This window comes from Acomys minous (genome assembly GCF_964271855.1).
Source record: "Acomys minous genome assembly, chromosome: 18".
NCBI lineage: Eukaryota > Metazoa > Chordata > Mammalia > Rodentia > Muridae > Acomys > Acomys minous.
The window spans coordinates 50150983-50175954 of record NC_140501.1 but is presented as its reverse complement, the minus strand read 5'-3'; the positions used below and the strand labels follow the sequence as shown (position 1 = coordinate 50175954).

Genomic DNA, 24972 nt, shown 5'->3' with positions numbered 1-24972 from the left:
TTCGATGTGAAAGGAGGATATGTCAGCAACCCACATGGCCACACAGGGCAGTGGGAAGAACCAAACTGAATGTTATATGTGAAGCTTGAAAAGTATCAAGCTGCCTGCAAATAGATGCTCTTGTCAATATGAAGTGGCTGTTTGACGAGCCTCAGGAGAAATAAGTTCCAGAAAGAATCCTTTACCTACCAAAGAGTTTGTGAGCAAACCAGGAGACTGTAACACTTGGGCAGCATGCTCAAGGGTCAGGCTTCCATCTCCAGAGCCAGGAACAAAAGCAAACAACAGAAAGGAAACACTTCACTCGGGGCCCAAGTGTTAGCAGTACTGAAAGAGAAATTAGACACAAGCCATACAAGACACAGTAACATGTAACAAATTGTCTAGACAGCATGCATGATGGGAGAGGAGTAATCACTGTTTAGTTGCTGCAGAACCAGGAACTGTGCGAATAAAGAATGGTGAAGGCTAGAAAGGTTTATAACTTTGTTTTTGTTATTTAAGATAAGGCCTCATAATGTAGCTCAGACTGGTCCTCAACTCCTCATCCTTCTGCTTTAGCCTTCGTACTAATGAGATTACAGATGTGTGCACCACCACACCTAGTGACAAGGACCTATTGAAGAGACAAGACCTACGATGGGATGGATTGTGTCTCAAGAGATATGTTGAAGACCTTCCCTTCTCCCTGTCCCTCCAGTAACTCAGACTGTGACCTTCTTGGGCACAGGATCCTTGAGCATGTAATTCGGTAAGATAACACCACATCTGATCAGGATGGAGGGGGGGGGGCTAATCCAGTAGGATTGGCATCGTTTTAAGGAGGATTGAGAGAGATGTGGTGAGATAATGCCACAGGAAGACAGAGTCACACAGACAGAAGAACATACAGGTGGCATGGAATTTCAGATAGGCAGAGATTTCAAGATGTCCAAGCACCACCAGCAAACAGACAGAAACTAGCAAGAGGCCAGGAAAGTTCCAGATGGAGAGTTGGCCTTGACCACACCCTAAATTCAGGCTGCTGGCCTCCAGAGAGGGGGCAGGGCAGGTGAATGGGAGAATGTGACCTTGCATTCTGCTGTGTGTGATTCTTCGTAATAGCAACTACAGGAGAGAGCTACGTGGGCTGCCGTGGGCCTTCCTGGTAAGGTGTTCATAAGGAAACCAGAAAGGAGGTGACTCTTTGTGGAACACTACAACACAACACAGGGTGAGCTTCCCCGGGCCGGTTCATCCTCTCTTAGGATGCTGTCATACTGTTGGTGGGACTGGGCTCTACACATAATCAGAAGCTCATGATTCGCCTGATTATCGTCATGACTCTGCTGCCGCCTCGGGTATTTGGTTTGGCTGTACACACTCTCTTAAACTGACTTCTTACCCGTGATCTATTTACTGTCCGTGAAGAATCATGCTGACCCTGTTCCCGTTTGTTTTAAGGGGCGCTCTGCTTTCATGTTTATGGATATTCAGTTTCTGACCGGGAGCTTTGGCGAAAGCCGTTTGAAATAGCTTTGCAAGCAGCTCCCAAAACACTGTGTGCCCTGCCTGGCGCTCAGCACACTTTACTTCAAGGAAATCCTGTCCTTTGAACCAGTGGTTATGGTCCACTGGGCCAGAAACCCATCCTGAGAAAGCCCGAAGAGCCGGATTTACATGTCCCACTGTCTTAGGTCCAAGGTTGCCATTAGAGATAGTTAGGTAAACAAAGTCACCACAGATGTCCTGAATACATATTTACAGGATCAAAGGCTAGGGCAGGAGTGTTTCCCTTCATATAGGACTGTGTGTGTGTGTGTGTGTGTGTGTGTGTGTGTGTGTGTGTGTGTGTGTGTATTGTGCAAGCACGTGTGCATGCTAATGCATGCAAAGGCAACAAAGTAACCTCAGTACCACTTCTCAGGCGCTGTCCACTCTTGTTAGCCTGAGACTCACTCAGTGGGAAGGACTGGCCAGCAAGTCCCTGGATCGCCCCATCTATACCTTCCCAGAACTTAGATATACTTAGATTACAAGTGGATGTCACCATGTCCAGAATATTTTTGTTGTTTTTCAAGACAAGGTTTCTCTGTATAGCCCTGGCTATCCTGGGACTCGCTCAATAGACCAGCCTGGCCTCAAACTCAGAGATCTGCCTGCTTCTGCCTCCTGAGTGCTGGGATTCAAGGCATGTGCCACCACCACCTGGCAGAATTTTCTCTTTTAATATATAGATCTGGGAGATTGAACTCGGGTCCTGAAGCTTGCGATGCCAGCACTTTGCTGATTGGGCTGTCACTCCAGAGCTAGGCGCAGCTTTTAAAAATGGAGTTTAATTAGTGCAAGTGCACTAAGCAGCATTAGCCCATTTCTATGTGTTATCCAGGAATGTGTCATGCTTGTATCTGATCATGTCGCCCCATCCTTTGGAGATCTTTCACAGGATAGGATACAGGTAAAGCATTTAGGGTAGTGTCTAGCTTACAGTCAGTTCTAATACATGCTGGCTGGTGGCACTCAAAGGAAGGATAGCAGGCTACCAAGAAGAGACTTGATACCCTATGAGCATATACAGGGGGAGGAGGTCCCCTCTAGTCACAGTCATAGTGGAGGGGAGTAGGGAGTAAGCAGGAGGGAGGGAGGAATGGGAGGATACAAGGGATGGGCTAACAATTGAGATGTAATATGAATGAATTAATAAAAAATTAAAAACAAAAAAAAATTTTTAAATAAAAAAAGAAAGAAAATGCTGAGGGCCTCATGATGCAGAGGCCATGGCATAGAGAGCTTGTTCTCTCCTCTTCTTATGAAGCCACTAATGTGACCATAAAACCCTCACTCTAATGTCCTCATGTGACCCCACAGCTCCCCCAAGGCCACATCTTTTAGTACCACCAGACCATGAGGTTTCTAGCACTCTGGCCTGGACCTCACCACGTAGGTGAGGTAGGTTGACCAATGAGCCCCAGAGATTCACCAGCCTCTGTCTCCCAGCCCTAGGATTGCAAGAGCGTGTTGCTATACCAGGCTTCACCTTGCTTGAGTTCTGATGGGGCAATCTCATGACCTGATGCTTGCAAAGTAAGCACTTCACTGACTGAGCCATGCTCCAGCTGCTTGATGTCTGAATTCTGTGGAACAGAATCAACGGTCAGGAAATAAGTTGAGAATAAGAGGGGAGAGCTACAGACAGTCTGTTTGCCATTTCAAACATTTCCCAGAAGGAAAGAACTCGTAGACTTACTTAGGGTTAACTTGTTGGACTATTGACATGATAGCCTCATAAAAAGGGGTTTGTTTGTTCTCAACCCCATTATAGATAATTATCAGCAAATTAAAAGGTACAGCGATAAACCAATTACAAAGGAAGAGGTAGAAGAGCCATAAAATGCAGGCACAGTGAAGCAAAAATGATTCTGATGCCAGAAACAAATTGTCTTCTGCACAGATTTCAGTGGGTCCTTAGGCAGCTACTGTATTGGAAGTGACTACCACTGCAAGTTTCCATGAACGCCACCCTCAAAAACATCAATTATTAGTCGTGACAGCCCACCCCTCACCCTACCCCCGCCCAGACATGCCCACAAGCCAATTTCATCTAGTGAATTCTTCAATGGAGATTCTCTTTCTCAGATGACGTCTTAGATGGTGTCAAAGCAAACTAGGACGGAGCCTTTCTCTGTGTATAATTAATCACTAGAGCCCACAAATTCCCGAAGATTCTTGTGATGGTCCTCAAAGACTCTGATGGCTTCTCCCAAGTCCCCACTGTGCTCCCATCTCCTAATGTCCTTGCTCCTATCTCTGGCCCATGTTGAGCGTGAATCGTTTACAAATTAGCTTAACTTTGACATCCCACTGCCTCTTCTCTCTGATGCTCTCAACCTCAGGACTGACTCAGATGATACATTTTCAGCGTGTCAGTAGGACACTCTTTTTTGTAATTACCGTTGGTCTTCTTACAAATTCCTGTGAACACTCGGAGATTTAAAGATTCAGACACTTTGGTGGAGTGTCACTGAATGCTTCAGAATGACCAGAACAACATTTTAAAGGGCAAAGGGGGCTCATCATTTAACTTCACCACATCTGTGGAGTCGCCCTCTATGCTTCGCCTTCGCCTCCCACTTGCAACCTAGTTAGTTATAACCGTTCTCCCGATTCTTCCCAGTGTTCAGGGAACCCTCCTGTTATTTCTCTTCCACGTGTGGTAGAAAGATATATTTTCATCCCCCTCCCCTTAATCAGAGGTGATAGACAACAAATCCAACAGCTGGTTCTTTGCAAAGATAAACAGACATTTTGTATAGTTAATAGAGGAGAAGTGGGGGGAGAGACAGAGACACAGAGAGAGCCCCAAGTTAATGTAACAGAATCAGAGATGAGCAGGGTAATATCAGGCACTGAAGAAAAGCAGAACATTATCGGAATAATTTGAGAAACCCTACACGTCATGCAGTTAGAAAACCTAAGATAAGTGGGTGAGTTTCTAGATTCATCTGAAACATCAAGGTTAAACCAAGAAGAGATGACTCAAGCAGATCCATCCAAACAAGGAGACTGAAACAGCAAGAACAGGCCTTCCACTCAGGACCAGGTGGATTCACAGCAGACCCTGACAAAACTACCAAAGAATCACAACTAACACACATTACATTATTTTTTTAAAGTTTTTTTAACTATGTTATTTTATATTCACATGCTAAAAGAAAGGCATCTGATACTCCTCCGTGTAAGAAGACTCCTTACTATATAACGATCTGAGAGCAATGTTAAAACACTTCAAAATGTGCACATTGCTATGGAGTGTCTAAAAAGGACACCAATGGCATAGGAATGAATCAATAAATGGTACTGATTGAAATTAAAAAGCTTCTACATAGTAAGGGAGCTAATTACTAAAGTGAAAAGACTCCCTACAGATTAGAGAATCAATCTTTGCTAAGTTCAGATGGAATGAGAAATTGTTCCATCTCTGTATAAAGACCTGCAAAAATTAAACAAATAAAAAAAATCACACCAATAATCAATCAATGGGCTAATGAACTGAATAGTGAATTCTCAAAGGAACAAATTTCCAATAAATATTTATTTGAAAACATGCCCAACATCTTTAAACATCAGAGAGACATGCCTAAGAACAGTTTCTCATTAACATATATTGACTATACATAATCAATGGTTCATTATGACATCTTCATACATGTGCAAATGCTTCAGAATTCCTCTTACTGAGTCAGAATGGCTATCACCAAGAGAAAGAAAAAAAAAAAAACAACACCGAAACAGATACTGGTGAGGATAAATAAAAAGAATAATTGTTGCTGGCGGTAATGTAAACTTTTTTTTTTTCCGAGACAGGGTTTCTCTGTGTAGCCTTGGCTATTCTGGACTCGCTTTGTAGACCAGGCTGGCCTTGAACTCACAGCAATCCACCTGCCTCTGCCTCCCGAGTGCTGGGATGAAAGGTGTGCGCCACCACGCCCCGCTAGTAATGTAAACTGTTAGAGCCACTGTGAACATCTATGTGACAGTTCCTCACAACACTGAACATAGAACGACCATATGACTCAGCCACAAGACTTCTGCTGTATAAGCTGAAGGATTCTAAGTCAACAATGCCACACAGCCAAGCTACTGTCACACCGGTCATATTGACTAAGAACTGGAACCAACTATGCCCATTAACAGATGTGTGGATAGAGAAAATGTAGTATGTACCAACTAAAGAGCAAGCATGGACTGGTCCTAGGCCCCCTGCACATATGCAGCCGATGTGCAGCTCGGTCATCATGTGGGTCCCCTAACAATGGGAGTAGGGGCTGTCTCTGACTCTGCTCTCTGCCTTTGGATCCCTTCCCCCTAGCTGGGCTGCCTTGTCAGGCCTCAGTGGGAGAAGCCAAGCTTAGTCCTGCTGCAACCTGAGGTGCCAGGGTAGGTTGGTACCCATGGGGACCTCCTCTGCTCTGAGAAAGAGGAGAGGGGCAATGGAGTATAAGAGTGGGACTGGGAGAAGGGGAGGGAGGGGGCTGGGGCCAAGCCTTAAAATGATTAAATAAATAAGTGAAGAGAAAATGTGGTATGCACATATCATTGTTTTTCAAGTGTAAATAAAAGTAAAATTATATGTGTATGAAAGTGGATAGAGTTAGTTTTTTTAAAAGACTTATTTGTTTGTTTGTTTATTATGTATACAGTGCTCTTCCTGCATATACATCTGCAGGCCAGAAGAGGGCATCAGATCACGTTATAGATGGTTGGGAGGCACCTTGTGGTTGCTGGGAATTGAACTCAGGACTTCCGGAAGAGCAGTCAGTGCTCTTAACCACTGAGCCATCTCATAGTGACTATTATGTTAAACAAAATAAGACAAAGTCAGAAGGAAAACACACTTCTTTAAAATCTTCTTTCCTATATATATTGCATCCCAACTGCAGTTTTCCCTCTCCCAGCCTCTCCCCCACCTCCCCTCTCCCCCAGATCTACCACCCCTCCACCCCCATCTCCACCTGCACTCAGAAAAGACCAGGCTTCCCAGGGACTTCAATGCGGCATAACAAGCTATAATAAGACCAGGCACATCCATCACATCAAGGCTGGACTAGGCAACCCCAATAGGAGGAAAACGGTCCCACAAATAGGAAAAAGAGTAAGAGGCAGCTCCACCCCCACACTGCTCCCACTCCCACTCTTAGGATTCGCACAAGAACACCAAGCTATTCAGCAGAGGATCTAGGTCAGACCCCTCCAAGCCTCCCTGAACTCTGAGAGCCTCCATGAGTCCCCCTCAGTTGACACTGTGGGCCTGTTCTCCTGGTGTCTCTGACCCATCTGGATCCCCCGTTCCTTCTCCCCCCCCAACTCCTCAGCAGAACCCCCAGAGCTCTGCCTAATGTGTGGCTGTGGGACTCTGCATCTGCTCCCATCAGTTGGTCCATGAAGTCTCTCTGGTCTCTTTGATGACGATTCTGTTAGGCTGCAGCCGCAGCACACTCTGCAGCCAGGACAAACTGTAGGGTCAAGGAAGGTTTTGTGGCTGGGTTGGTGTCTCAGTCCCTCCACTTGATGCCTTGCCTGGTTTCAGAGGATGACCCCGCCCCATTACTAGGAGTTTTTTTTGTTTTGTTTTGTTTTGTTTTTTGCTAGGGTTACTCACATATATTCCATGTGAGTACATTGCCCTCAATTCCATTAGTTTATCTCAGCGTTTTCTCCCGCCCCCCCCCACATGATCCCTGAGGTGGGAACCTTGAGGGAAAGGGGTGAAAGGTGTTGGAATTCATAAGACATGAAAACAGAAGGGGGTCCAGTTGAGGAAAGGAAGAGGACCAAAAAATTGGAGGTATGGGATATAGGAAACGGCAGTGGGGGAGGAAGATGAATAAGAACAAAGGCACAGGTGTGTGTGTGTGTGTGTGTGTGTGTGTGTGTGTGTGTGTGTGTGTGTATGTATTTATGTATGTATACGTATGGATATAAAGATGAATATATACCATCATAGAGCTAATCACTCTGTATGCCAACTTGAAAAAATTGATAGAAGGAAAAGAACGCACACATGCACGCATGCACACACACACACACATGCACGCATGCACGCACGCATGCCTTCCCTCTGATGGTTTATGCCTCCGTGGAAGAGAGTGGTGTAGCGAGAAGCCACAGCTAAATGAAATCTCTTCTTGGGAGGACTTGGGGAAAGTAAGTGTTCCTAGGATCAAAACTTGGCTTCAGTTAAGTCAAGAGGGCAGATGGGATAGTGTAAGAAGCAACTGCAGTGGTTTTGAGAGGGTGTGATGGAACTTAGAGTCAAAGGGTAGACGTCTAGGTGACAGAGAGATGGCTCCAAGCAAGAAAATGGATGCAACTGGATGTAATCATGTTAAGTGAATTAAGCAAGTCTTAGAAAGACAAATATGTTTTCTCTTAGCTGTAGTTTCTTGATTTTATATCCATACACAAATATATATATGTGTGTGTATATATATACATATATATATGATACATATGAGGATGTATGACATTAAAGTGGAAGCTGAACTGTCTAAGGGGACAAAGGGACCTAGTGCAAATCAGAAGGAGGGTGGAGGGAACATGTTTCATACAATATGTACTTGTATGAAGATGTTATGTAACATGGCCATGTACAGTGGATACATATAGTGATTTTTTTTTTTTAAAGAAAACCTGGGGCTGGAGAGATTGCTTAGCAGTTGAGAGCACTTGCTGCTCTTGGAGAGGACCAGAACCCATATGGAGGTGGCTCACAACCCCCTGTAACTTCAGTTCTAGGGACTCGGCGCCCTCTTCTGGCCCCCACAGGTACTACGTGCACATGGAGCACATACCGACAGGCAAGAACACAGAAATACACATAAAGATAAATAGGGGGAAAAATATTTACATTGACAAAAATTTTACTTGTACATTATTAGATCCATTTTATTCATAATCACCCCAAGAGTGGAGCAATATAAATAAACTTTTATTAGCAAATGGATTAATAAACTGGCATATTGGCTAAGGCAATCTGGAAAAGGCAAGTCTGTAGAGATTGAGGACAGTTTGACAAGGGTTAAGGGCAGAAGGAGTAACCTGCAGTGCCAAGGCATCACAAGTGAATTTTGAGAAGTGGCAGCAGTTTTGTGCCTTGGATATTATGGTAGTTAGACAACCCTCAACCTAATTTTCAAAATCAGAGCTAAGACCAAAACAGTGACTTATTCTTATGCAAGTATAAAATTTTAATGTATATTAAACTTTTTACTTCATGTGTTCATCTCTTCAAACAATAAACAATACACACAATATCTAAGTGCCTTGTCATTTTTACGGCTGTGTTCACAGCTTATGGTCACTGTGCCTGAGCCCCAGGGAGCCAGACCACAGCCACACCCTTCCTACCAGCCTGCCAGCTTGTGGACTGCCCAGATGTGAGGTGCAAACATGAGGTCCGCGAGAAGGAGGAAGTCCCCTTTGTCTCAGTACCACCGTGCTCAGCGATGTATGTCAGAGATGACACCTGTTCAATGCACCAGGTAAACCCTCCACTCCTGTTCTTGGCTTCTTTCAGGCCGGAAGTTAGCTCAGGTGCCTCACCTGGCCAGCCTGTACATCCTGGGCACATCTCCTCAGGCCTCGCTTTCCCCCAAGCTATGTTTCAGGTTCAGTGGTTCTTCAAACACTAGAAGACACCTCTGCCTCGGCCCCCTCCTAGGAGGGTGTTCCTCACTTTGCTCAGGAACTTCCTGAAAAAACAGTGGGCGCAAATCTCATTGTTACAAATCACAGAGCATAATAAATGGGCAGGGAGTGCCTCGAAAAGTAAGCCCCGGGTGGTTCCCTCTACAACTTGAGGTCTCTTTTTGTAAAGGAACAACCTAGGCCCCTCCTGAACCACAAACAAGCACGCGCTCACATGCTTGCCAAGCCTTCCTGCTACCAAGTCCACCTTAGCACAAAGCATTTTGGGGGTGAGTGGACATTCAGGTGGATGTTAGAACCATTTCTAGGAGCCTTGGTCTGGCAGGAGCCTCTCTCCTTTCTGTTCCTCTTACCGCTACTTTCTACCCAGGAGGCCTCACAGATTCATCAGGACCCTACCCACAGAACATAGCTTCCCTAAAAGAGAAAATGGGACCATAAATCCATTGTGGAATAATACACTTAAAGAATACATATATATTAAAAAGAAATCACTAGATTGTTCGGACATATAGGAATGGACACTACCAAGGTTTATTTTCTTTCTTCCTTTTTCTTTCTAGGGTAGGGTCAGTGGCTACTGAACTTTTAATTAACATTTTAGCTTTATTTGTTTTTATTTTATGTGTTTGAGTGCTTTGCCTGCACGTATGGATGTGCAGTGCCTGAGGAGGCCAGAGGAGAGCATTTGAGCTCCTGATGTTGGAGCCACCAAGTGCATGCTGGGAACTGAACCCCTGTCCTCCGTAAGAGCAGCAAGTGCTCTTAACCACGGAGCCATGTCTCCAGCTCCCTAGTGAAGGGGTCACCTGGTTCTCAGAAGGGGTACAGTCCACACATGCACTGGGAATCTTTTCTTCCAGAGGTCTCCTTTTGGACCTCTTGTATATTGGACAGTGTTCTCCGCAGTTAGAGTAGACCTCTCTCATCACCCCCAGTCATTACCCCATATGTCACATCTCTCTCTGGAAGCACCCCCACAGATGGACCCAGAGAGGAACTTCACCAGTAACATTGACAACCAAAACAAATACAGAAGATGATGAGGTAAGGAGGGTGGAGCCTTCATGAATAAGATTACTGCATTTACAGAAAAGAGCTGAGAGAGACTCATTTTCCTTTCATGTGTAGATGAGGAGAGAGAGAGAGAGAGAGAGAGAGAGAGAGAGAGAGAGAGAGAGGGAGAGAGAGAGAGATGCATTTCTGTGAGCCTTTAGCAGATGTGACTCTGCTGGACCCCCTGGTCACCTTGAAACCCCCTAGCCACAGACTGGTGCAAATATGTTTCTTTTGCTTATAAACGTGTGACTGCAGCATGAACAGCCCAGTGCTCACCGTACACTACTTATTTTTCCACTGGTCCAAGAAAAAGGCTAGCTCAGGGAGACTGAAACAATCTAATGAGCTTTGCCAGCCATAAGTTCAGAAAGCTGTTTTATCAACTTCATAGGCCTGTGGGTGCCCTATGTTGGAGTCTTCATCTCACAGCAGAACAACATTTTAAAATTTACCCATTCGTCCCCATGCAATACAATTTCTGTGTGTCTGCCTGATAACTAGAAGCAGTTATCAAATTGATAAAATGTTTCGTATGCATTAACATGAAATGGTCATGAGTTTGGCTTTTTGTTTGTTTTCACAGTCTGAAACCCAGCTATATTCTTTTTTTGGTTTTTCATTCATTCCTATTCTCCTCTGTAAATCTGTTATTCCTAAGTGCTAAACCTCTAGTGCACAAGGCAAGCAACAGCCTTGTGCACAGGAACCCAGAAATGGACCCTTTCCAAGGCCCAGTCAGCTCAGTGTGCTTCAGCCAATGGTGCCCACACCTTTGAATCAAACAGAAGCCAGAGTTCTAATGCCTGTGGCTGATCTCTTGCACTTGTATTGTTCATCTTCCTTAGTGATACAAGCTTTTGAGCTGGGAACAATTGCCCCTTGCGGTAGCACAGAGGGAAAAAATAAAGCACAGAAATTCGTGAGGGCTCGCCCAAAGCCTCTTATACCAGAAAGCGGCCATTCAGACCCAAGCCTCCTGGCTACAAAGCCCAGAGCTAACACCTCACAATTCCTGCAGTTAACAGCAGACAGATCAGAGCTGTGCCTCCTGACATTTGGGGTGGCGGTGGGGCTGAGGAGATGGCTTACCTAGGAAAGTACTTGCCACATGTGCACAAGTTCAAGCCCCAGAACCATAAAAATAAAAAAATAAAAAAAATTAAAAAAAAACAAAGAAAGAAAGAAAAGAAACAGGTAAGATGTGACACTTCTACACTCAAGGGCTCAGTGGTCTGCCAGCCTAGTTTACTTGGTGACTCTGAGGCCAATGAAAGACCTTTTCTCAAAAACAAGATGGACATCAACTCTTCTAGTTTGCGTTCAGTTGCTGTAATAAGCACTATGACCAAAAGCGATCTGGGGAGGAAACGGTTTATTGTGACAGGCTACAGTCCCTCATCAAGGGAAGGCAAGACAGGATCTCAAGACAAGGAACGTAAAGGTTAAAGCAGACCCAGGGAGGAACGCTGTTTACAGGCTTGCCGCCTGCTTCAGCTCACCTGCTTTCTATGTACCCAGGACCACTTGCCCAGATGGCACTGCCCACAGCACGTTGGGCCCTCCTCCATTAGTTAGCAGCCAAGAATAAGAAAAAAAAAAAGTCCCACAGACAAGCCTACAGGCCAATCTGACAGAGGCGGCTTCTCAGCTGAGGGCCCCTGACCCCAGGTGTGTCACATTGACAAGCAAGACTAGCCACCACGACATCCACAGACTACCCCCAGAGGCTGTCCTCTGGCTTCCCTATGTCCACACGCACATACACCTGTGACAATACACACACACACACACATGTGTACACGAAAAAGATCAGCCTGTCTCAATGGTTACATAACGTTCTGCCACTCATAGCTCTCCTCGTCACATTTAGAAGCTGTTTGTTCTCCCTGGTCTATAATTTCTCACCCAAAATTTCCTTTCCAAGAACATCCAGATCAGAGCTGGACATGGTGGTGACACTTGCCTGTAATGCCAGCATTAGAGAAACTGAGGCACAGCCACTATTTTAAACCAGCAGCAACACCCAGTCCACCTCCACTGTGAAACCTTTCTCAGCCATGCAGTTCACTTACTTTAGGCTCTAGCTCCGTGTGGTAACATTACCATGTCAAGCACCAGGCAGCTCTTAAGAATCTTTTTTTTTAATATTTTATTAATTTATTCATATTACATCTCAATTGTTAGCCCATCCCTTGTATCCTCCCATTCCTCCTTCCCTCCCGCTTTCCCCCTACTCCCCTCCCCTATGACTGTGACTGAAGGGGACCTCCTCCCCCTGTATATGCTCATAGGGTATCGTCTCATCTTGGTAGCCTACTATCCTTCCTCTGAGTGCCACCAGGCCTCCTCATCAAGGGGACGTGATCAAATATGGGGCACCCAAGTTCATGTGAAAGTCAGTCCCCACTCTCCACTCAACGGTGGAGACTGTCCTGTCCATTGGTTAGATCTGGGTAGGAGTTTGATGTTTACTTCCTGTATTGTCCTTGGCTGATGTCATAGTTTGAGCAGGACCCCTGGGCCCAGATCTCCTCATCATAATGTTCTTCTTATAGGTTTGTAGGACCCTCTGGGTCCTTCTATTTCCCCATTCTCCCATACTTCTCTCACCTAAAGTCCCAATAGGATGTCCTCCCCTCTGACCCACTTTCCTGGTAAGTGAAGACTTTCATGGGACATGCCCCTTGGGCTACTGTCTAGATATAAGTGAGTATATACTATTTGACTCTTTCTGATTCTGGATGAACTCACTCATTATGATCATTTTAAGGAATATCAAATGGCTGAGAAACACTTAAAGAAATACTCAGTGTCATTAGTCATCAGAGAAATGCAAATCAAACTGACACTGAGATTCCATCTTACACCCATCAGAATGGCTAAAATCAAAAATTCAAGTGACACCACATGCTGGTGAGGATGTGGAGAAAGAGGAACACTCCTTGATTGCTGGTGGGAATGCAAACTGGTACAACCACTTTGGAAATCTATCTGGCGCTTTCTCAGAAAAAATGGGAATAGGGCTTCCTCAAGACCCAGCTATTCCACTCCTTGAAATATACCCAGAAAATTCTCCACCACACAACAGGGACATATGCTCAACCATGTTCATAGCAGCCTTATTCATAATAGCCAGAACATGGAAACAGCCTAAGTGTCCCTCAGTAGAAGAATGGATAAAGAAACTGTGGTACATTTACACTATGGAATACTATTCAGCTATTAAAAACAAGGAATGCTCTTAAGAATCTTAATCCCTCATGGGGCAAGGGGTGGAGGGAGGGACTGGGGGGAATAGCCGACCTGGGTTCGGTTGCCAACACACACATGATGGCTTACAAGCATCTGTAGCTCCAGTCCAGAGGATTTGATACTCTTTCCTGATCTCTGCTCGTATGTACATACATGCAGGCAAAATACGCATACACATAAAACAAGTAGATCTAAAAAAAATTTTAATTCCCCCATAGATCTAGAGACCTTACGCCGAACACAAGTCTAGAACAGACAACTGGACTTGTGTGCTTTCTTTTTTCTTCTTTCTTTCTTTTTTCTTTTTTCTTTTTTTTTTTTTTTTTTTGGTTTTTTGTTTGTTTGTTTTTGTTTGTTTTTGTTTTTTTTTGTTCGTTTGTTTGTTTTTTGGAGACAGGGTTTCTCTGTGTAGCCTTGACGGTCCTGGGCTCGCTTTGTAGACCAGGCTGGCCTCGAACTCACAGCGATCTGCCTGCCTCTGCCTCCCGAGTGCTGGGATTAAAGGTGTGCGCTACCCCTGCCCGGCTTGTGTGCTACATTCTATGGTCATCTCATGTGTATATCTTGTGTATACCCAGCTGGACCATCAACTTCTGAGAGGTCTCCTCTGGAAAGTCCCACTCACAAGGTAATCAGTGTGCAGCTTGTCATGGGCACTTGTAAAAAGTACCAGATGCTTCTCTTCTAGGCTGTAAGAGAAAGGCTGTGACAAATAACCAAGGATGAACTAAAAAACATTGCAAATACGTATGTGTATCTTACCATAGACAAGATTGACCCAATACAAGTCTCCTCAACAAAAAAACGTGTTAACCAAATTTTCTTTAGAAATTCTGTCACTTGAAAAAGAAAACTGAAAAAAAAAAAAGGAAAGAAAAATCTGGTACAACAGGGTATATATAGAGAAGAAGTGGGTTGGATTTGAGTGGGTTTTCCAGGTTGAGCTGCAAAAGATGAGGTGCTTGATTTTAGCATTAGTTGAAGACTAGATACCACCTTGTGGCCAGACATAGAAATTTAGGATTGAGTTGGGAGGCAAATATGAAATAGCAATCCATAAGGCACATATACTAACCATCCCAGTGAGAGCAGTGTATAACCAGACTGAAACCTCCAATACGAGCTGTACCACTCATCTGCCCTGAGGTGGTGTGGGTGTGGAGGAGATGCCCCTCCCCCCACCCCCCACTACCTGTGGCAGTGGAGAGACCTGACTGGGGAATCAGGAGAGCAGGCCCTGTCCCTCACCAGCTGCAGCACTCCAGAGAGTGGTCCCTGTATCTTGTCTGGGCAGCACAGTAGAGGTAGCCCTGGTGATGAGGGTGACCTCATGGCCCCCACGGCATGAGAGCAGAGCTGGTTCTGCTCCTTGTCTGCTGCATGGTAAGCCAGCTGGGGTAGGGCTGGAGAGCTGGCCCTGGTGGTATGGGTCTGACCAACTCACCTACTATCCAGGCCCAGACCCCAGGGCTTTGAGTTGGCCCACTCCAACATCTACTTCATCTATGAACTGCTGGATGTGAAAGGGCCAGTCCTGCAGATCCAAAACTACAGGATCTCCATGGCCCAGGGCAACAAAGAGGATATCTGAGAGGGGTCCCAGTGAGGATCCACTATTGTTTGTTTTTTGAGACAGGGTCTCTCTGTGTAGCTTTGGCTGTCCTAGACTTGCTTTGTAGACCAGGCTGGCCTTGAACTCACAGAGATCCATCTGCCTCTGCCTCCTGAGTGCTGGGATTAAAGGTGTGTGCCACCACGCCCGGCGGAGGATGCAGTATTGATGGTGTAGCAGAAGCCAGTGGCCTGGAACCAGACCACTGCAATGAATATTTACAAGTAAAGATGTGTGGACCAAAGGCTATACTGTGGGACACACTGTGACACACTACGGCTTCCACAAGATGTTTATTATGTTTTGTTTTGTTTAAATTTTCATTTGGAAGGGATGCAAGGTCAGACAGCGGACACAAAGGGAGGGACAGGAGATGAGTGGGATGGGGTGAGTGATGTGAAACTAAGAATCAATAAAAAGTTTTTTTTAAAAACCTCAAATATCTCTCTAATATGTATCCCTTTACAGTCATGTTTTTTGTTTTGTTGTTGTTGTTTTTGCTTTTCTTTAGTTTTGTTGGTTTTTCAAGACAGTATTTCTCTGTGTAGCCTTGGCTCTCCTAGACTCACTTTGTAGACCAGGCTGGCCTCAAACTGACAGCAATCCACCTGCCTCAGCCTCCCAAGTGCTGGGATTAAAGGCGTGGGCCACCACGCCCAGCAGCCACAGTTCTTAATGCACACACATTTGAAAGCCCCCTAAACTCCCTGCATTTATCTATGGATGAGTCCCGACTTCCACTTCCAACTGTGTGGATTTACTCATGACAAAAACTCAGAGGCAATGCTCCCGTCTGTGAAAAAGATGACACCACGCATGCTCCCGTGAAAATCAGGAGCAATACAATTTCAGTGTGCAGTATCTCAGGGGCAAAGGAATAACTATCAACCAACAAGTTGGCTCTATGAAACAATGAGGTTGGAATAATTCAGAACACTTTGATGGAAAAAGGATTTAGAATGCTATACAAATTCAGCAAAATGTACTGATAAATTTTTTGCACTTTCTAAACTGTTGTATTAGTAGATTTCATTTTCATGAGCCCTTCTGGTCAAATGAGCACTTATGATCAATTTTTAAAATCAGTATCTGGGAGCTGGAGAGATGGCTCAGCTGTTAAGAGCAGTTGTTCTTGCAATAGACCCAGATTTCTTTCCCAGCACCCACACAGTGGCTCACAAACATAATTCCACTTTTAGGGAACCCAACTTTCTCCTATAACTTCTTAGGGTACAAGGCACACAGTGGTATACATACATACATACATGCAAAAACTCATACACATAAAATATACCTAAATTATTTATTTTAGTCAACGTACTCTGTTAGATATCACGATGTTTTTGAACAAATGTGTCTTGTGGTTCTCTTCCCCGCCCTATTTCCTCATCTCTCCTCTACGCCCCTTTTTTTTCTCCCCACCCCACTCATGTGGGGCGTGGATACGATATGACAGAATCGATCCCACAGTCACATGTGTTTCCCTCAAATCCAATCCTGAGTGGTTACGATGCACCTGAAGCCTGTGAGGAGAACGGAGAAGTTGGTCCCAATCACGCGTGATCTGGGGGAGAGCCGAGAAATAGGAGCCAAGAAAGCGAAAGCAGGAGCCCTCAAGTGCGGTTACCGGAACACAGAAATGACCCGAAGGATCTCAGCCCCTCTGCTGCCACCTGCTGGCCCTTTCAGTACGCTCCCCCTTCCCTTCCGCGGTGTTTCTCAGCGAGCCCCATAGCCCCACCTCCCGAACCTCCTGTCTGTGAACTTTGTTCAGCAACTCAGTACCTGATATTCGGTTCCAGGCGTCTCTGCCCGCCTCTTAGCCACCCTTCTAGTACATGTCATTATGTCATCAAACTACTGAGGACAAACAACCCCACTCACCTGTGACTTCTGTCCCATGCTTTCTCCGAAGACCCTCAGCATCTCCCCCCAACCCCGCCCCGCCCCCCCCCCAGGCTGTTACTTAAGAATCAAACTTCTTGCAAAGGCAATACTATGATTTGAATGTGAGATGTCCCCCTGCAAACTCAAGTGTTTGAACACGTGCTCTTGGGCTATGGCATTCTTGGGAGGCTGGAGATTCTTTGGGAGGTGGAGCCTACCCGGAAGAAGGGGGTAGGGTTGCATCAAGAGTTCAAGCAGCTACTTCTTGCTCTTCACATCGTCCTAAACCGTGAGTCAAAATAAATCTATCCTTCATTAAGAGTTGCTTTAGGCGCAGTGGCGCATGCCTTAAATGCCAGCACTCGGGAAGCAGAGGCAGGTGGCTTGCTGTGAGTTCGAAACCAGCCTGGTCTACAAGGTGAGTTCAGGACAGCCAGGGCTACGCAGAGAAACCCTGTCTCAAAAAAAAAAAGTGCTTTAGCCAAGTATTTTATCACAGTGAAAAAATGAGGAAAAGGGGGTGAGGAAGAGCACAAGGATGGGGAGAAGCAGGAGGAGGAAGAGAAAAACGAGAGGGGAAGAGGAAACAACCAAGAGGCTACAAAGCCGGTCCTGTGGGTAAGAGGGCACATTGCACTTACAGGGGACCTCAGTTTGGTTCCCAGTACCCACAGTGGATGGCTCCCAACTGCCTGTGACTTCAGCTTCAGGAGAACCCAATGCTGCCTTCTGGACTCCAGGGGACCCTGAACTCATGTGTACATACCTGTCCCCCCTACACAAAATTGTTTTAAAATTAAAATGTAAAACTGCAGGCTAAATGCTGATTACAGCTTACTGGAGACAGAACTACCAAGCAGTGAGGACTTTGCTTTCTTCTCCCAAGTCACACTCCCTCGAAGGCTACTCCCCGCATTCAGGCATAGACCAGACTGGATACTCACTAGGTAAGAATTCTCTCCTCCTCCACGGGCCCTAGACACACACACACATACATGCATGCACGCGCACAAACACGCAGCTGAGTCTTGTGGACAGTACAACCTTCTCCGCTAAGACATCCATCCCACTGAGGGCTCCCCTTAAGGATCAGCGTCGAGGTCTTCCCAATAGAATAGTTAACCCACTAAGAGTCAAGCCAGGACATGTTAGCTGGGGGGGCTGGGAGGCTGGGAGCAGGGAGAGCGAAACCTTCCTTTTAAGGACTCTTTAGGGCAGCAGTTGTGGTATTCTGGAGAGGGCCAGTAATAGGAGAAAGGCCAGGAGTTAAGAGAGGCAGCACTAGCCAGGACCCCAAGGTGAAAACTAGCTTTATCCCTCTCTACAAGATGGGTGCTACTACACACCAAACGTGTGCTATGGGCCAGCCTGGTGCACTGTCCCCTCTCGGAGAAGCAGAAACCCAGATCTGTAGCAACTGCTAGTTTCTGTGGTGAACATAGCTCCGCTGGAGCAGATTACAAGTGCAACATAACATCCTGCATGGGAAGAAGTGCATTGTGAGGCCCGGGGAGCAGGCCGGAGCAGCGTCAACCTCCACCACCATCTTGGGGAAAGGGGACTATAGGGTGTCAAGAAGGTGCTAGAAACTGAACCCAGGATCTCTTGTACATGCTAGGCAAGCACTCTGCCACTCAGATTAGCCCTGGATCCCTTTAAACATTAAATACATTTATCTATTTATTTTAAAAGACTTATTTATTTCATGTATATGAGTGCTCTATCTGCATGTAGACCTACACACCAGAAGAGGGCATCAGATTGCATTATAGATGGTTGTGAGCCATTATGTGGTTGCTGGGAATTGAGCTCAGGCCCTCCGGATGAGGAGGTAGTGCTCATCCTCCATCTCTCCAGCCCTAAAAAAAGACTTTTAAATTATTTTCAGTTATGTCTTTGTGCATGAGAGTGCAGGTATCCATGGAGACCAGAGGCATCAGATTCCCTAAAGCTGCAGTTCATGGTGGCTTTAAGCCACCTATGGTGGTGGGAATGGAACCTAGGTCTTCAGCAAGAACAGTAGGTGCTTTAAATCACTGAGTCACGTCTCTCACCCACATACCCCATCCAACTTTTTTCTTTTCTTTTTTTTTTTTTTTTTTGAGACACAGTCTCACTAAATTATTGAGTAGCCTTTTTCTTTGTCTTTATTTCTTTCTTTTTTTTGGTATTTCAAGACACGGTCTCTCTGTGTAGCCTTGGCTGTCCTAGACTCACTTTGTAGACCAGGCTGGCCTCGAACTCACAGTGATCCACCTGCCTCTGCCTCCCAAGTGCTGGAATTAAAGGTGTGCACTACCACACCCGGCCTTGAGTAGCTTTAAACTCACCCTTTAGTCCAGGCTGGGCTTGAATTTGTCACCTCCCGCTTCCCAGGGAGCTGAGATTACAGGCCTGCACCAACAGGGCTGGTGATCTTCGTGTTCTACTAGGCCGTGTGGTCTATGAGGGCAGGACGTCTCATGCTTGCATCGCCCAGCTCCAGCATGAATTGTGTTCACCAGTTCCCGCACATTTGCTGCCAGATGCAGGCAAGCACGGGTTGAATGAGAAGACACTGAACCCGCCCCACACCCCACACCAAAATGCAGCAGCTCAGATAGGCAGTGGGTAAGAGGAGACAAGGCAGAAAGCTGCCCCCCAACACTGTCTGCCCAGCACCTTTGCCCACCTGCGTCCAAGGCTGGATCCCATTCTAACCTTGTACCTTTGGTAGGGACTCAGCAGTCATACTGGGCAGATAGTTGGTGGATGGAGTCCAGAGTTCTCAAAGCAAACACTTTTCCTTTCAGGCTTCCTCACTTACACCTTTTAGGAAAGTTCTTCTTCCTTCCTCCCTCCTTCCCTCCCTCCCTCCCTCTTCCTCTCCTCTCCTCTCCTTTCTTCTTCTTCTTCTTCTTCTTCTTCTTCTTCTTCTTTTTCTTTCTTTCTCTCTCTCTCTCTCTCTCTCTCTCTCTCTGGCTTTGGCTGTGATATTTTGGGAGCGTGAACTCTGGGGCTTTCTATCTAAGAGGTTCCTGACTGACTCTCCACATAGGTATGTGCAGAGAAAAAAAAAAAAAAACAGAAAAGAGCCATCCTTCAGTTCAAAGCAAGCAGGAGGCCTCCAGCCAGTGTGGTGTACATGAGTGCCCTCTGCTGGCCAGGTGGTGACACGCTTCCAGTTCCACTAGTTCCCAGCCTAGCTGTCCTTTTCAGTGAGGTCTCTCCTGTCCCTTCTGTATCCCCACAAAGACCACACAAGGCTTTCAGGATCAATGCTTTATTTTCTCCAGCTCCAGTGTCACAACTGTAGCAGCACAACAGACACAAATGCGCGTGAACACACTGCTGCTCCCCGTACTCAGAGGTCACAAGGCAAAAACAATCTGGACCACAGGCACTTTAAGACATTCAGAAAGTAACATTGGGCCACTCGTATCCCACACACTGTGCGACTGGCAGCGGCTCGTTTGTTGTTTACAGACACAACTATCCATAAATAAAGTTAAATAAAACCTTAACGGCGTAGCAGTTGTGTTGGAGATACAGCCCTGGGGTGACATTAGAGGACAATAGTTTTAAGAGTCAAGACAGAGAGAGATGGGGGCAGGGACCAACAAGTGCACATAAAAGTAGCTATATTTAATCCAATTTTTAAAAAATAGTCATGAATTAAGACTATCCCATTTTAAAAAGATCAATGCTTTAGTCTATAATAAATTAACACTCATTTATTAAGTGGTTGACTGTCACATGGCCTGAACACACACACACACACACACATACACACACAGCTAAAGTGTTAACATTGTACCCAGGTGGCATGGTCCATCCTCGGATGTCACCCCAAAGATGCTGATGATCAAGATAAATTATGACTCTATTAATCTGATCGATGGGGGCAAGGGAAGCGTTTTCCTACTTAGAACTTTGCGATGCCAAAAACCACAATCAACACACAGGCAACAGTGTGCATGGGGGTGGGGGTGGGGCGGGGTGTCAAGGACAGTACCGACTTTGGAGCCAAGGGTGAGAGGAGAGAAATGTGCTCCCGCAGAAGCAACAATTTTGCCCAATGCTTCACAACTTTTTCAGATACATCACTCGCTCAACCTTATGGTGACTGGATGGGACAGGTGGATTAAAAAGCTCCCCTCCTGAAAATCCACCAACCATCATCGGGGGAGAGCCAGGAATGGACCCCTGGACCTTAACTGGCCCTGACCAAAGAGGACACTCCAGCAGTAGATAAATGTAAAGAAAATCCAACAGAGAACGCTGCTTGTGCAGCAGGGTTAGCCACCAATGTACCAGAGGGCGTTAATGTTTACAATTTTATTTAAATCTTACTTTAGACTCTATGGTCTGATTTTCTTCTCCACTTATAGAATTTAATGCAACTCAACACTAGCAGGGTGAGGGCAGAAACATTTTCAGTGGTGATGGGGCACCAGCCAGCCTAGGACACCACTAAGTCCAGAAACCTGCTATCCCATGGTATGGCAGGTCTACAAGCAACCAGGAAGCCCTCAAGGAGCACATGTAAATACTTGAGGTGGCTCCCTCTCTCTCTGGCAAAAAAAAGGAAGCCAGCTGACTATCATGTAACTTCCCACAGCTGCTGGACAAAAAAAACAAAAACAAAAACAAACAAAGAAAAAAAACCCCAACAACAACAAAAAAACAAAAACCCATGTCCAAGGGGTAGCTCATGGTTCCAAGATGAAAATTCTCCAAGCACAGGCTGAATTACTCTCAGGCAGCGCAACCATCCATAGGAACTTACGGATCAAGCCTCCCCTGTGACAGGGAGCATGCTAGCTGTGGCTTCCTAATGAGACCAGGACCACCGAAATAAAAACACAGTGTGCTCACTCCTCATTCACAGATAAGCCAGAAAAGGGAAACTGAGTCCGTTCTGTCATCTCCAGGAGAGTAGCAGACTAGAAAGAAACACAGGCTTGGGTTTTCTCTCAAGAGAAAGTTTCTGACTCCACTTCAGAAAACGAAGCAGAGAAGACACAGGTTCTCAAGTGACACAGGATGAGAGGAGGCTACGGAGCAGCTCTGGCGGAGAGGCAGAGAGGATGGCAAGCAGGCTTCAGCCCTGACTAGAGGGCTAGCCTCAGGAAGGGCTAGCCTCAGGAAGGGCTAGCCTCAGTGCAGAAAGAGGCTGTGACGCGGGAAGGGCTGGAACAGGACAGGGGGCAGACGAGTGCCAGAAATATTCTAGCAATGACTTTCAAAGTCTCCAGACTGCAGGGAAAGTGGGGACTAATAAAAACACATACAGATCGGGTTAGGAGAAGTGCCTGAGAATGAGGTCACTACAGAAATCAGTCCTAAGACTGATTGTCTCTGATTTGCTAGGCAAATGGTGGCATTATTCCCAGTGCTAAGGAGCTGACCAGGGAGGCGCGCACTCACATCACTCGCGTGAAAGGTTAAGGCCAGCCATTCTTATTCTACTGGGGTCACTATCACACAGTACGGACAACCAGGCTGCCGAGTACTGTATGGGTGTGTCCAAATGCTCCAGGACCACTATTACCGGTCCTGGAAGTTTTAGGAAAGAAAGAAAGGCACACAGGGTGATTATACTTAAAAGAAAAAAAAAAAAGTCCAAGTAATAGATTAATTATTTTGACTTGACTTCATCGTACCTTTTCCCCCCCATGAAAAGAGAAATTCAAAATATAGACTTCGTATTTATTATTTTACATTCAAGCTAAACTCCCACGGGAGGGGTGCTATACACAATTTCAGGCCACAGAAAGCCATTTATTACTTTGGTGCCTTTTTTCCTCCTGTTTTGTTTGTTTGTTTGTTTTACTTCACACGATGGAAGAATTTTACTCTCTTATTTAAAAAAAAAAAAAACAGGTCCATTGCCCCAACTCTAATACTATTTATGGACATACACAAGCACACACAATTTCAAAAATCTCTATGTAGAAAAATAAAGGATAAACATTATCCACCTATTTGAGACTGGGTAATGGTACTTTTATGTACATAAACTTTTTCTTCACTGGGTCACTGTTCCCCTCTGCAGTGGGATCTAAAGATCGAGGGAGGAGAAGGCCACAGTGAGGCAGAAAGGCTACATTCCTTTCTCAAGGAAGGGAGGAGAAAAAAGCAATTTCTCACTCTCCCCAAGTTTTCCCCACCTACCACCACCTCAGATGTGTCCACAGACAGCATACTGATGAGTGGAGGCCGGTCCTCCCTTTCAAAGGCACCAGGGAATTGAAGGGCCCCCTGGCGTGAGCACCCTGCAGGACAGGGCCTGGGTGCAAGGAGGACAAGGGCGTGAGGCAGGAACAAAAGATGCTGGAACCACTTCCCACTGCCCCCGTTCCTTTAGTACGGAGCTCGATTCTCCAGCTGCCGCTTCGTGAGGAAGTACTTGAAGAACTCATAGACGGACCAGGAGATGGCGGTGGAAGGCATCTGGTAGATGACTCGAGCCTGGATACCTTTGAAGTAACCGGCAAGGCCATTGAGCTGGTACACCGTCCGGAAGGCATTGGCCATGCCTGACAGCCGGCCGCTGACATTGGCCAGGGAGAGCGCCATGTTCTCCTGTGTGTTGAGGAGGGTCTTGCAGACGTCCAGTGGGGTGGTGGCAGCCGCGGCCAGCGCACCAGCCAGGCCTCCCGAGATGATGTGAGACTGCGGGTTGTAGTCCCGGCGGGGGTTGACCTGCTCCTGCAGAAACTCGTAGGTGATGAAGTGGATGGACTGGAAAGGTACGTTCATGGTCAGCTGTGTGGTGTAACTCCTGTAGAAGGCCCCCAACCCCTCGGTCCGCCACACCGTCCGGATACAGCTGAGGGCTGACCGGTGTTGTGAGTTGTACATCTGTAAGCGTTGTTTCACCACTGTGGTCCCGGTGGGCGGGGATGGGCAAGCAGCAGGCAGGTGGTTGGTTTGGCCCCCATCCCAGATGGGAGTGGGATGGGAAGCCAGCCAATAAAGAGAAACAAGCATGTTAGAACACACACAACCGTTGACAGGAGCCAACACAGCACACGTACAGCCCCCAGCCAAGAAGCCATGGAGGGCCAGCTCCAAGCAGCCCACTTAACTCTCTTTCATTTTTATCTCCAGGACCCTGGGCCAAGAAAACGGGTGCTTCTAAAGAATCAGGCAGTGGCTTCAGGCTAGATTAGCTGGCTTGATCCCCAAAGTCCTCCCTAGCCTTCGACACACTCTTCCCCAAATACCTCCTTATTCCATCTATTTACAGTGTCCCTGAGCTGGGAACGGTGACCTACGCATTAATTCCAGCACTAAGGAGGCACAGACAGGTGGATCTCTATACGCTTAAGGCCAAGCCTGGTCTACACGGGGAGATCCAGGCCAGCCAAGACTACACAGTGAGAGCCTGTCTCAAAACGACAAGTCATCTGCCTTCTCGGGTTTTAATGTATATCACAGTGCACCTGGGACAACCCTAGGATCACGTCTGTCCAAGTTGAGTGGCGTCCCCCTAGGTGCAGATCCTGGCTTTAAGACAAAATAAATGAATGGTCCACAGGATCAGAGGAAATGACGTGTGCTCCATAGAGCTTTAATGGCACCCGCACACTGCCAGGCCCATCCCCGTGGTGTGCTCCGTCTTTAAATCAAGAGCAATGCCAAGTGGGGACGGGGGATGAGCCTCATGTAAGTCTTACAAAATATACAAACAGGGGGGTGGGCGGGGGAAGGGGGGTGCTGTTCAAAGTCAAGACCACCGGCTGCTCTTTCAGAGGGTCTGGATTTGATTCCCAGCACACACTGAGGCTCACAACAGTCTCTAACTGCAGTTCCAAGGACCCCCATACCTTCCTCTGGCCTCCGTGGGTACCATGGTACATATAAATACATGCAAACAAAACACTCATCCACATAAACAAAGGTAAGAATATAAACATCCAGGGCTGATAGCGTTTACTTATAATCCCAGGAATCTGAAGGCTGAGGCAGGGGGATAGAGATTTTAAGAC

At 46.3% G+C, this 24972-nt stretch overlaps 1 protein-coding gene across 2 annotated transcripts in view; it reads right to left on the bottom strand.

The window, feature by feature from the left end:
• Window positions 1–20242: 20242 nt before the first annotated feature.
• SLC25A37 (solute carrier family 25 member 37) overlaps window positions 20243–24972 on the bottom strand; it is a 43910-nt gene continuing 39180 nt past the window's right edge. For both annotated transcript variants that reach the window (XM_084768239.1, XM_084768240.1), the window contains one exon: window positions 20243–23862. In XM_084768239.1, coding sequence (XP_084624365.1) covers window positions 23342–23862 — 521 coding nt within the window. In that variant the 3' untranslated portion in view covers window positions 20243–23341. The remainder of the gene's footprint in view (window positions 23863–24972) is intronic.